The sequence below is a fragment of the Sinocyclocheilus anshuiensis genome, unplaced genomic scaffold (assembly GCF_001515605.1).
Source record: "Sinocyclocheilus anshuiensis isolate Anshui unplaced genomic scaffold, SAMN03320099.WGS_v1.1 scaffold1203, whole genome shotgun sequence".
NCBI lineage: Eukaryota > Metazoa > Chordata > Actinopteri > Cypriniformes > Cyprinidae > Sinocyclocheilus > Sinocyclocheilus anshuiensis.
Genome location: NW_015539980.1, coordinates 885847 through 899377, shown reverse-complemented (window position 1 = coordinate 899377; position 13531 = coordinate 885847). Strand labels below are relative to the sequence as shown.

General features: G+C 36.4%; 1 protein-coding gene across 3 annotated transcripts in view; it reads right to left on the bottom strand.

Annotated features, from left to right (window-relative positions):
- Positions 1–1914: 1914 nt before the first annotated feature.
- The window catches only part of LOC107687122 (probable G-protein coupled receptor 153), a 25982-nt gene continuing 14365 nt past the window's right edge, over positions 1915–13531 (bottom strand). Inside the window, exons 3-6 of one of the 3 annotated variants that reach the window (XM_016484340.1) lie at positions 8271–8460; positions 6493–6522; positions 3345–3364; positions 1915–3098 (exon numbers count right to left, since the gene is read on the bottom strand). In XM_016484340.1, coding sequence (XP_016339826.1) covers positions 2337–3098; positions 3345–3364; positions 6493–6522; positions 8271–8460 — 1002 coding nt within the window. In that variant the 3' untranslated portion in view covers positions 1915–2336. Of the gene's footprint in view, positions 3099–3344; positions 3365–5817; positions 6003–6492; positions 6523–8270; positions 8461–13531 lie in introns of all 3 variants that reach the window. The other 2 variants (XM_016484339.1, XM_016484341.1) reach the window with 2 other exon arrangements.

The following is a 13531-nucleotide window of genomic DNA, read 5'->3' as shown; positions in this document are numbered from 1 at the left end:
GCATGAATATATTTGTAGCAATAGCCAAAAAAACATTGTATGGGTCAAAATGATCGATTTTTCTTTTATGCCAAAAATCATTAGGATATTAAGTAAAGATTATGTTCCATTAAGATATTTTGTAAATTTCCTACTGTAAATATATCAAAACGTAATTTTTGATTTGTAATATGCATTTCTAAGAACTTCATTTGGACAACTTTAAAGGCAATTTTCTTAATATTTTGATTTTTTTGCCCCCTCAGATTCCAGATTTTCAAATAGTTGTATCTCGGCCAAATATTGTCCTATTATCCTAACAAAGCTTATTTATTCAGCTTTCAGATGCTATATAAATCTCAATTTCAAAAAATTGACCCTTATCAATTTTTTGTGGTCCAGGGTCACGTATGAAGAATGTCCGAGTGGATCTCATGTGAAGGTGCCTAGGTATCAAGCACCATTTGATATTTCGACACCAATATCTGGCTGTATGAAATGTACAAAAGTGCATTCTGGCAGCAAGCACAGATTTTTTTAATATATATATACATGTATAAATGAACAAGAACAAATCATTTAAAAAGATGATGTCTTGGGATACGTGTATAAAATCTGGTCATATACAACATAAAATAATACAGCAAATATCCAATTCCCATTCAGTGGTTATGTCTACTATAACAAATCAAACTGCACCACCTTTCAAAAGGTCCTATTCTCCACATGACAAAAGATTGTCACTTATTTTGTAAAAAAGTGCATGTCGACTGCAGGCTATGGGTGTTTTTAAATAGTGTTACTTTTCATATCATACTTTGTTACGGGCTACCAGACAAATAAGACTGTAATCATGAGAATAACAATGCATCAGATATACATTTTCAATCATCACAAAGCACTTAACAAACTCATTTAAACCATATCTGTGAAAAGAAACATGTTAGCCTATTGGCAAACATGTCTGGATCTACAAAGAGAACCTTGTGCTTCAAAAATATGAATTCAAATGATATAACAAAATATATTTTCGGTTTACTTAAAAAATATTAGAAACATGCCACACCACCAGAAACAACAAAAACACATTTAGAGTTACAAGCTCTGTGAGCTAAAATTTTGTAAAGAAACACTATATAACTTACTTACTTCAATCTTACTGCTAACCTTTTCCACAACCAAGTTGACCTTTGCGGTTGTATTAAATGAAGGAAATAAAATAACTGAGAAATCTGCAGAACAAGCTGTTTTGTCAAATTTCAATCCCCCCATCCCCCTATATTGCTACCTCTTCCTCTATGCTATGAGACAAGGGCAGTTTGGCCCAAAAATAAGGAAAAAATATAATTTCTTTGGCTAATATTAAACATCAAAGACATATTTAAACATAAAGGTATGTTGGAAATTTTAAAAGTATTTTTGAACTCCTAGCCCTAATTTAGGGGAAAAAAAAAAAAAAATAAAGTTTTAAGTTCTTTCAAAAAAAGAAAGAATACAAATTTACTGACCCCAAACTTTTGAACGGTAGTGTTTATTGTAAGAAAAGATTTATATTTTAAATAAATGCTCTTCTTTTTAACTTTTTATTCATCAAAGAATCCTGAAAAAAAGTATCACAGATTCCAAAAAAATATTAAGCAGCACAACTGTTTCAACACTGATAATAATTCAGCATATTAGAATGATTTCTGAAGGATCATGTGACACTGAAGACTGGAGTAATGGCTGATGGAAATTCAGCTTTGCATCACAGAAATAAATTATATTTTAAAGTATATTAAAATAGAAACCATTATTTTATATTATAATAACATTTTGCAAGATTAATGTTTTTTTTTCTGTATTTTTGATCAAATAAATGCAGCCTTGATGAGCAGAAGAGACTTCTTTTAAAAACATTACAAGTCTTAATGATCCCAAACTTTTGAGCGGCAGTGTATAAATATATATATCTACACACAAAGTAATTGAATGGCCCCTAATTCCTTAGTCAAGAAAGGCAGTATTTTGACCAGAATACTAAATTCTCACTGAAACGTAAAAGCTGAACACTGTCATGGGCCTCAGTAAAAAGCTCATGTGTATGCACAGAAGGCCTAGTGCTCATTTCGAACCATAAGTGTTGAGCTCAGGACACTTATTTGCTGCTCAGCTTCCCTCCCCTTTGAGGCCCACTAACCCCGTAAATCCAGCCTGGTATCAGCAACACATAAAAAAGCAACGATGGTGTCCTTATGCCATTTCGAATCATCACACTTCAAAAATCCCAGTTCCTAGTTAACAAAAACATTCCACTTAGTCAAAGCTTTAACACTAATAAGCATATCTACTTGAAAATACTTGAATAAAACGGTCGCTTAGTTCGTAGATCCTATGGATGTCATATAGCCTGACAATGCAGATTGTGAGCTTATAAAACTATTAGTGCTTCCTTTGCTTTCCCCTTTTGGCAGGTGCTTCTGGTCCACCCAAGCAGATGCATCTACCTGTCCTGTCCTAATACTTGAAGAAGACTGCTCCCCTGTCCGTGCACCTGGTCCCAACGGGACAAGCTCTGATGTATGCTTGTGCTCAGGGCATGCCTTGATGCCCGAGCCTTCGCCAACGCTACCGTCCCTCGCCTTTCTCTGCAGATCCTGAGGGATCTCGCCTGGCGTGGCTCCTTTGCCGTGCTCAGAGCAGCGTCTCAACGCTTGAGGCTCGCGCTCAAAGTGTGTGAGCGGGAAATGCGGCAACAAAACAACGTGCTGCTCGAAGGTCTCTGGAACCAGAGAGATCGCAGAGGCTCGCCGCGGGCTTCTCATTGGACTAGCCAGTGGCGTCTCATCAATGAAGTTAATCACTTCGTCGCGGCTAAAGCACTTGAAATCGTCCTCATAACGCTCGACTCGTGGAATCTGCTTGAGCGAATGCATGTCCTCGGATCGCCTCCTTTTGCGGTGTGGGTGGCTCTCCTCGTTGTAGGACGCCGGGCTGCTGCGACGTCTCTCGTGGCGCGGCGAGCTGTATCGGATGCCAATGATGTCCTCTGTGGAGCCCCAGCGATGCAGGTAAGACGGGATCTGACCGGTGGTCCACATGTCGGTTTCGTCGTGGGAGTATCTTCTTGTAGGGGGCACCTGGAGTAACACACAGACGAGTGAACCAGGACATTTCTAAAAGCAAATTTCCGGTTCAAACTAAGGACCTCAAAGCTTTTGCATCTCTTATAATGCCAGAATCAATGGAATCTTGTGAACTATAATGGCAACACAGGCCTGTTTTCAGTACTAAATATTCATATATCTGCTTTTTAATAGGGATAAAATTAAGTTAATATTATTTTGCGTAGTTTATAATCACTCATTCTACAAACAGATACTCACATTCCACATTGTTCTGAGAACTACACAGGAAAGACATAAAATGAGTTTTTAGTATTTAAAAGAACTTTAAGTACACTATCCAAAGCATACAGCACAAGCCTAGCATGAAAGCAACTGTATTGGTTAATGCAGGAATGAGACAGCCTTTACAAAGAAGCCCCTATATGCATTATGAGGACTGATTGATAGGTGTACTATACTCTGGCCAGTAGAGGGAAGCAACGCATCATTAAAGAAATGGCATTGAGTTTTGGTAACCTTATCTACTATATTTAAAGGGGTCATATGATGTGGCTAAAAAGAACATTATTTGGTGTATTTGGTGTAATGAAATGTGTTTATGCGGTTTAAGGTGCAAAAAACACATTATTTTCCACATACTGTACATTATTGTTGCTCCTCTATGCCCCGCCTTTCTGAAACACTTCGATTTTTACAAAGCTCATCATCGGTCTGAAAGGCAAGGTGTGCTCTGATTGGCCAGCTATCCAGTGCGTTGTGATTGGCCGAATACCTCAAGCGTGTGACGGAAATGTTATACCCCTTACCATACTGTGATGCCGTGTCCCGGCCGGAGCGACGAGACAAAAACATTAAAACCCATTATTTGTAAATACAACTTAACCACTGATTTCTAGTCGTGCCCTCTTTTGGAAGGCCAAACAAAGTAGTTTCACTTTCACAACGAAAAACACAGCGCCTTCACGACATGGCGGCAGCAACAATAAAGTTACGCCTTCTTTCTTTGCGTGAACAGTGATGTAGACAGTGACGTAGACATGTGGGGGCGTGTTTAAACGAGGTGTTTTAGGTAGGTGTGGACGAGTCTTAACTTTTGGGTTTGAGACTTTAGTCTTTGCGACTTTAGGGATCTTATCTATGCACGAACAGCTTGTAACACTCCAAAGAGAAAGGAAAACTTGAAATCGCATCATATGACCCCTTTAAACAGATCAACTAATATACAAGCTTAATTATATATTAGATTATGCTACAGGACTTAAGTTAACACTTTTTTTAGGATTTGGCCTTATTTAAGACTTGTTACTCAACTGATTTAAATGATATGTCTATTTTATAAAAGCGTGTCATTTTGCTTTAAATATACTGCCCATTGATTAAAACAAAGTGTTTTTTGGCATATAAAGATAAAGATGGACTTACATCACAATTGTTAGATGGTCTTAAATATTATTGTTTGGCAGCATTTAATGTTCTATAAGCCTGAATGGCTTGACAGCAAAAACAATATCAGCTTGTACTTCCCAATTATTATGGCATTCCAATACTGATGATGATGATGCAAAACACTGGTGAAATTGAAAAAGAACATTGTTTCTACAGAAATAGTAGTTTAAAAAGTGAATAATCTTCTATAGCAGACACATCAGCTTTGAGTTCATCAATGCGCATCAGTGTTTTTGTTTTTTTTGCCGAACGTCTTTGAAACAAATCTAACACACACAATGTTAATGGTAGTTCAATAAACTTTGAAGAGAACTTCAAAAGTTGTTTCGTGCAATGTATATAGCAATAAAATCAGCAATGGAAAGCAGTCAAGCACTGCAGATCGCCTAACAGAGCTTTGGGAAGTGTTCGGCGTACACATTTATGGCATATTCTCCACATTTAACCTCCAAATCCAAATTTTCATTCCAGACAGGCTTATTTTTAATAGCTGGTCAATTATTTACACACAGAGAAAAATGGATGATATATAAAAGGTCAATGAAAGTTACATGTGGAGGTTACATGTGAGCACTTATGGGCAGTGTGTGAAGTAATCATTTGAATGTAAAAAGGTTAAAAGTTTGAAGTGAAGCATTGCACAGCTCTAAAATCTACTGGCAGCCTGTTATATGAATTCTTAATCACCTTGTAAGCCTTTATAGTACTATTTCCATGTATGTACTTTTTACATTCAAAAGATCAATCTAAATTTGGATTTTGCCATGAAAGTATAAACTCCTACACAGATCACACATCAGCTGGGCCTCTACAACTAATATACAACGAACAAAATTAATGTCATAGTATCAATATCAAGGGAAATGATCAGTCAGACATACTGAGCGTGTTTTTCATTCAGACTAGTGTTTTTTATTCATTTAAATTTGCAATGACTTCAAGCTTTTAACTTTAAAATATAAACTGAAAAGGCATCAGTGGCACTCGTCACATGAGCCCTGCAACAGTAGAAAAAACTGCATAAAAAAATTCCAAGATACCACTGGGGTGAAGAAACAAAAGTGCTTGTTAGATCATATTTTCCAAAAAAAAAAAATCCACACAAAACAAAAGTCTCCAATTTCAATATCTAATAGGTCACACAACAGGAATGTAAAATGATTCCAGTAGGAGTGTTGACAGTAATATAGTGACCATAAGTTTCTTGTAAATACTGAGGTGGAGGGCCATTGCAGCATGCACATTTTAGTTAGAAATAAAGAAAACAAAATTAATGGAAATATACCTGCAAATAGTGCATTTTATCTTCCTGAAGCTCCCTCAATGGATAACCCTGGGGGCCCCCCCTTTCTAAGGTTGAGAATTCGTACTTGGCAATACGGTCTACCGTCATGATATCACCAGCAGAGCTATAGTCAAACGGTCTGTCAAATATTAAGTCCGGATGAATGCCTCCATCCTGGCTGTTTTCTGCAAATGCAGAAAGCATATATATGTATCAGGATTAAAAATCAGTGTGCTCAAAATACACAGACAGACAGACAGACAGACGAATAGGTAAAAAAACGAAGAAAAACAATTCCCTTTTACAGATTTTCGGTGTCCGCGTTAGAATTTGAGGTTCTAAAAAAAATTTGCTTCATGTGAAATCATTAGGATTCACTGAAGTGTCTCGTACTGAAAATCCCGACTGACTGTCACTGTTTGCTAATAGATTGCAGCTAGAGCAAACTGTCATTTAAACATATTCCCTAAAATATGTTTTGGGGCAAAAGATTGTTTGAGGGGTACAAACAAATTTTTTTTTACTATAAAATCAGTTGTAGGGCAATGTGAAATGCTGATCTTAAGTCAAAATGGGGGCACACAGCGGGATGACAGATGAGATTAGCTATTAGCACAGGCAGCTTAGCATGCATTTGAGTGAGATGCAAGTACAAGAAGCAACCCTTATACATACAACTGAGTTGAGTTACACAAGGCAAACCGTCTGGAAAGAAGCAGAGCACTGGTAAAATTAAAATGACAGAATCCATTTCTTGCACATATTCCTTATGATTGCAAACTTAGAAATGGGAGCGTGCCAAATAGCAGAAAGGGAAATGAAATACAGCTAACAGCAAAGTCACACACTTAACACCTACATTCATCAATACATACTGACAGCCTCAGTTCACTAATAGTTTGTGATGAAGCATATTAATTATATAATTATCAAGTGACCTCTAGTTATTTTTATCCAGAAAACCCCTTGTTTTTATATTTTTACATTGGTTTTTACATGTTTGAATATTACCTACAGTGTAAAAATTGCAATGTTACTATATATTGCAACCAAAATACCATTGTTCTGCCAAAGTACTGTTGTTATTGCCGTAAAATCACAGTAATGTAATATGGAATCTTCTTGAAAGGGTGCATGAAGCTTTTTTGTGTAATTTTGTTTAATTAATCATTTTATTTTTTTGATGATAGCAGTGGCTAATACAAAGTTACAAGTTTTGTTGTAGTAACAATTCCTGTTGTAACGTTGGTATTTTGGCCAGTGGTCCTGCAAATCCGCAGGGGGCCGTTGGTCACATGTCCAAGGAGAAGCGACATTATGCAACTCTGTGACACTTTACTTGGGAGTAAAGCAACTTTGCAGCAAAACTTCTGCAGTGGAGTTCACTCCAAAGGCATCTTAGCAGGTGTTCCAGTTATATATATTTCTTTTTGAGTGTAAGTCAAAATATATTGAGACTCTTTGATGAAAATAATATCCATCCATCTCAAAATGAAGGTCACATGATAAATCCAATGACTGTAATCATCATTGGTTGACCTAGCAGATTCAAGTTTTTCCCCCAAACACAGTAGTAATTAATGTGTCAAATAAATAAATAAATACATATTTATTATAAAATATTATTTTATAATAAATAAATAAAATAAAATGACAACACTTTACAATAGGGTTCCATTTGTTAACTATATTTAATGCATTAATTAACACTAACAACAAGCAATACATTTGTTACAGTATTTATTAATCTTTGTTTGTGTTAGGTACAGCTGTTCATTGTTTGTCCATGTTAGCACAGGTCCATTAAATTAACATTAACAGATACAACTTTTGATTTTAACAATGTATTAGTAAATCCTGTAATCAACATTAAGTAAGATTAATAAATACTTTATAGTATTTTTCATTGTTAGCTTATGTTAACTAATGTAGTAAACTAATGTTAACAAATGGAAACTGATTGTAAATTGTTACCAATAAATTAAAATAAAACAACCTGAAGTATTAATCTTTTTTTACTTTCTATTTCCACTCCCTCTCTAAAATCTGAGGCTGTGTATGAATACCGCTGAACAAATACTACACACTATAAATACTACTTGAAAGAAATTGTGTATGCACTATACATACTGTGAATCTTTAAAATCATTTACCCTATGCACGTGACAGCAGGATGATCTACTATTGTCACCAAAATTAAAGCTCAGTTCTCTGTAATTTTACATTTTATTTCAAACTAGTAATCTCCCGATATCTTGCTGAGTGAAGTTATGTGAAAACAATTTAATACTAGAATTTACAAATATTTATTGCTGTATACTGTGCATTGTCCTATATATTCTTTTAAAATAAACATTGGTGTAGCAGGATGTAAGTAATACAATACTTTGTTATTTTGAACATAGCATTGCTTTCTCCTTGGAACATGCTAAAGGAAGCTCAGAGGTCCTTACCTTCATCCACTTCATCATTGGACATGATGGCCACACATTTCTCCCAGACCATCTTGACATCTGCTCTGTAGCGGTCACAAGCCCACAGGAACATGGGGAGCAGGATTGATTGAGCTATGGAGCACCAGAGGACACACAGGACCATCCAGCTGTAGGAGCGGTCAAATTTCAGGCTGGCAAAGCTCACCACCTACAATGAAGCACTGCAATTATTTACATGTTAAAAAGCAAATTCAAATGGAAACACATTTCCTCTGATAATATACAGTGGTGGCCAAAATTATTAGAACGCTAGCATTTTCACCAGCTAAACCATGGTTTTAAGTCAGTTATTTCTAAAATGTGCCCTAGTTTATTCCTAACAGTTTAAAAAATACTGTTCATTAAAATGCTAAATTTGGTAGGCTATTATATCAGAATTGAATAGGCTTCGACTTTGGTCTCAATGCACAAGGCAACCATTATAAATCAACCTCTTAAAGGAGTCATATGATGTGATTTTAATTTTTCCTTTCTCTTTGGAGTGTTACAATCTCTTGGCGCATAAAGAAGATCTGTAAAGTTGCAAAGACTAAAGTCTCAAATCCAAAGAGATATTCTTTATAAAAGTTAAGAGTCAGCCACACCTACCTAAAACGGCTCGTTCTAACACCCCCCCCCATGTCTACATTACGATGTGGGAAGATTTGCATAACGCCGCCCAAATGTTCACGCAAAGAAAGAAGACATAACTTTGATTCTCGCTGTAGTATTGTTGCCGCTGCCGCTGCCGCCATGTTGTGGAGACGCTGTGTGTTTCGTTGTGAAAGCGAAACTACTTTGTTTGGTCTTCCAAAAGAGGACGATATCCGCTTCTTTCATATTTAAAGGATTTGCCACTGATGATTCAAACGCGAGTTTGAGCAGTGTAGAGTAGCACTTGTTGTTTGTCATTTCTCTGATCACAAATGCAGACATGGTTTTATGTTTACGCGGCGTGATGCAACGCGTTTCAGAAAGGCGGGGCATAGAGGAGAAACAATAATGTACAGTATGTGGAAAATAATGTGGGTTTTTTTTACCTTAAACCGCATAAACAAATTTCATTACACCAAATACACAAAATAATGTTCTTTTTAGCAACATCATATGACCCCTTTAAATTTGATATATATGAAGGATGCACAACTGATGTATCTAAAAAAGCAATATCATGATTGTCACGATCTCTAGCTGGAGTGCCCATGAGCTCCACTAGAGGGCACCCCATCCTGTACCCTTTACCACTCACCCCGGACTCGATTTCCCATAATCCTCTGCCTGGACACATCATCAATTGCAATCACCTGTTGTTCATCAGATCTCATCATCAGTTCACAGTTGTCTCGCATTAGAAGGACTTTAAAAGTAGCACACACACTCTCTAACTTTACTGATGATTGAATGTTTAGCCTCCTGTTGTCTTGCCTTCTGTGTTTCCTGGTTTCCTGGTTATTGTGTTTGATCCTTGGACTGTTATCTTGTTTTTGATTTATTGCTGCCTGCCCTGACCATCGCCTGTCTTGTGGATTACTCTTTTGCTTGTGCCTCGGATATTATTGTTTGTTGGTGTTTGACCCTGCCTGTTGTTACTACGCTCTATGAAATAAAGCCTTGCTTTTGGATCCCCAACTCCGTCGTCATGACTCCCTACATTACAGTGATGTATTGATGCTTGTGCTTTCACTACTTCATCAGACTGAAGAAATGGCACTCCAGCACATACAGTATGCCGTTCTAAAGATCAGTTTTGATTAATCACAGTTTTAAATATTAACTATACACTATTCTCAGACATTAACTATAAATACAGTAAGCTGAGTCATGGATAAAACTCTACATCATGATTAATTCTATATCACAATAAATTTTTCACGTGCATTATGCATAGAGTCACATTTTTTGTGCAAGGCACGATATATCAATACACCCCTATTTAATAACCACAATACTGTAGGGCACAGTTTAGAGACCTCTCCACAGAACTTCTCCTACTTTGAATGGCTCTCCAGATATATTCTTCCACCATTAGTTCACGACTGGCTTTTCTGCCAATATCAGCTATGCAGAAGAACATATTTAGCTTTCCCCATTGCACTTTAAAACATAATAAAGCGTCTTTGCAAAAAGAACCGAGGTAAAAGCTTTCAGTAAGATGTATCTTGTCACCAGTTTATGTCTATCAGCAAGGTTTAAAGTAACCACATTACTGGTACCTTCCAAGAAAAACTGATTCACCTACGGGAAATGCACATTACATGCTAATATTCAGATGGCTATTTACAGATTCGAAAAATCCTAATTATAATGCGGGTGAGGGAGACACCTGCTGGTGAAATGGCTGGATTGTATGCATGAAAATTAATACAGACAACAATACAATAAAAAGACTATATGTATGAATAGCATAGCAAACCCATTCCAACAAAGAAGAACATACAAACTCCACGCTCAAGGCTTAAGGTGTTCTGTTAGATGAGTCCTTAAACCTTGATAAACATATCTCCTCTGTAATAGGTTCTAGTTTTTATCAACTTCGCCTGTTATCAAAAATCAAACCTTTCTTAAATCATAAATCTTTAGAGATGGCTGTTCATGCTTTTATCACCTCACGCTTAGACTACTGCAACTCACTATACTGTGGTAGTTCTAAGTCATCAATCGATCGCCTTCAACTAGTTCAAAATGCTGCTGCCAGATTCCTTCATAATAGCCGCAAAAGTGCTCACATCACTCCAATTCTGCGGACCCTTCATTGGCTGCCTATTAAATTCAGAATTGATTTTAAAATTATTTTATTTGTATATAAATCTTTAAATGATCTAGCCCCTATTTATTTATCTGAATTACTATACCCATATACTCCATCCAGACGCTTAAGATCCAGTGATCAGAATCTTCTTCTAGTCCCACAATCCAGACTCAAACGTAGAGGGGATCGTGCTTTTTCAGTGGTTGGGCCGCGGCTGTGGAATAGCCTCCCTTTAGAGATTAGACTTGCCCCTTCTCTGTCCACTTTTAAATCTCTTCTAAAAACATATCTGTTTTGTTTGGCTTACAAATAATTTTCTATTATGGTCTTTGCTTAGTCTTTTATGGGTTTATACTTCGTTTCTCTTGTGTTATTAATATATTTACTTATTTTATTATTAAGGCGAGACCCTGTTTAATTGTGTAGCTGTGCAGATTTTTATATTCTTTTTACTATTTTGAATTTCTGTACAGCACTTTGGTCAGCCGTGTGGCTGTTTTATACGTGCTATATAAATAAACTGAAACTTGAAAAACTTGAAACTATGTGGCGATGAAGTGCTGCTATAGAGGCATTCACTTGTTTCTTGTTTCATGTGTGGGATGAGATGCCTGAGAACTTTCTGACCTGCTTGTGTTCCTTCTTGTGACGCACCTATAGTGCTAGCAGGTTTACCAAGCCTCCTTTTGAACTACTTCAGTCAGCTTCAGATATATTTCTGACTCTCAAGTCAGTCTTGTTGTTGATGTTTACATCCCTTAAGAGGATTGTTGATTTACAGGCTATCAATGAGCCTATGCTGTATGGATTTTGTTTTCTGTCTGTTGACAGTTTTGGTCAATAGGAAGGTTGCTTCTTCTCAGATGTAACCCAAGGTTACATCTTTTGGAGGGCATTTGTGTGGTGGCAGGATGTTCCTTCCCAACACTTTTATCAGATTTTATATTCTGGACACAGATTTGACTCTGCTTCTTGGGTTTTATCTGTTTGAACAGGTGTCAATTCATGTTCCTCTATAAATCTGTGTATATGTTCACTTCCTGATGAACTGGCAGTCACAAAGTATGGCAATGTGGTATATCAGTTATGTATGTAACCCTGGGTCCCTGAGAAGGCTTCAGGCAATTGTCACACATTGAGCATAGCATCGTCTATTGATAGACTTGGACATCAGAGGAAAACAATGCTAAATGCAAATAAAATGTAAGAAAGCTAAATTTAATGCAACGAGGTATTCTCAAATGGTTGTCAACAAAAACTGTGTATCCAGTCAAACTCTTCAGTACAATTAATGGCTGGCATGAGCATTAAACCATTGAAAACCTAGAGACATTTAGATACCAAACACAAGTCTCTGTGTTTTTAAGCAAAATCTGAACACATCACAACAAACCATCAAAAAGGAAACCACACTTTTGCTGTTGTATATATGTTCTGTGCCAGTTTACCTATTCTGTCATGTCTGCAGAACCAGTTGAAAACCTGGTATACGTATATACGGAAATGTTTCATAAAGTGAATAAATGCAGAATATGGGGGTAGATTAGGGCTGGGCGATATAGCTAAAAAATGTATCAACGATATAATATTTCATATCGTTCGGTATCAATAATTATTGACATTTTTTATAACCTTTTTTAAAACAAAGAGCAATGCAAAAAAATGTTTACATTTAACCACTGTATTTTTAAATTAACTCAATTTATTGAGACAAACAACAAATATATTTTTTGTTTTAACAGTCAAACACAAAATAAAAATTAAACAAATATCTCCTTTCTAATGTTTTATATGCAGATTAAATAGGTTAAATTTTTGGCTTGTTTCCCGAGGCCACAGGAGAGTGCAATGAGCAAAATAATGCAGCACATTAAATTGTCAACGCAAGGAAATAACTGTCTATAAAAAAACGTGCATTACGTCTAAATTAACTCATATAAATCAAATATAATTTCGTAAATTGCATAAACAATTATGAACAAAACAGCATCACATATTTATGCATTGCTTAATACAAAGAGCCGAATCGCCCATCACGCAGATTGCATTTAAAAACATAAGAGACGCAGTGAAAAGGAATAAACCTCCACAAATGACGTGTTTTCTAAAAGTTTAAACTGTTTTAACTTTGCATGGCTTTCGCGAGTGCAGCAGTCATATTTGTCCGTCTAGAAAATGCGCTGAATATGCGTTCTGTGTGAATGGTTTGGTTTCGGTTTTAACCCATTCAAGATCTTCTACGCATTGAGCTACTATATTTCTCTAATATTTTGAATGCATAACACAGCAGCGGCGCGTCTCATGGGCTAGACTAACAAAACATTAAAATGCAACAACGTCACATACATCATCACCGCATCTCGCGCGCCACTGATGACGCTTCCTGATGCACACTTAACATTCAAATGCAAATGTTAATTTTAAATTCGACTAATATTCATTCTTTATTCACAATCTCCTCATCACAGGCAGGCACAGCACTCATTTCAGC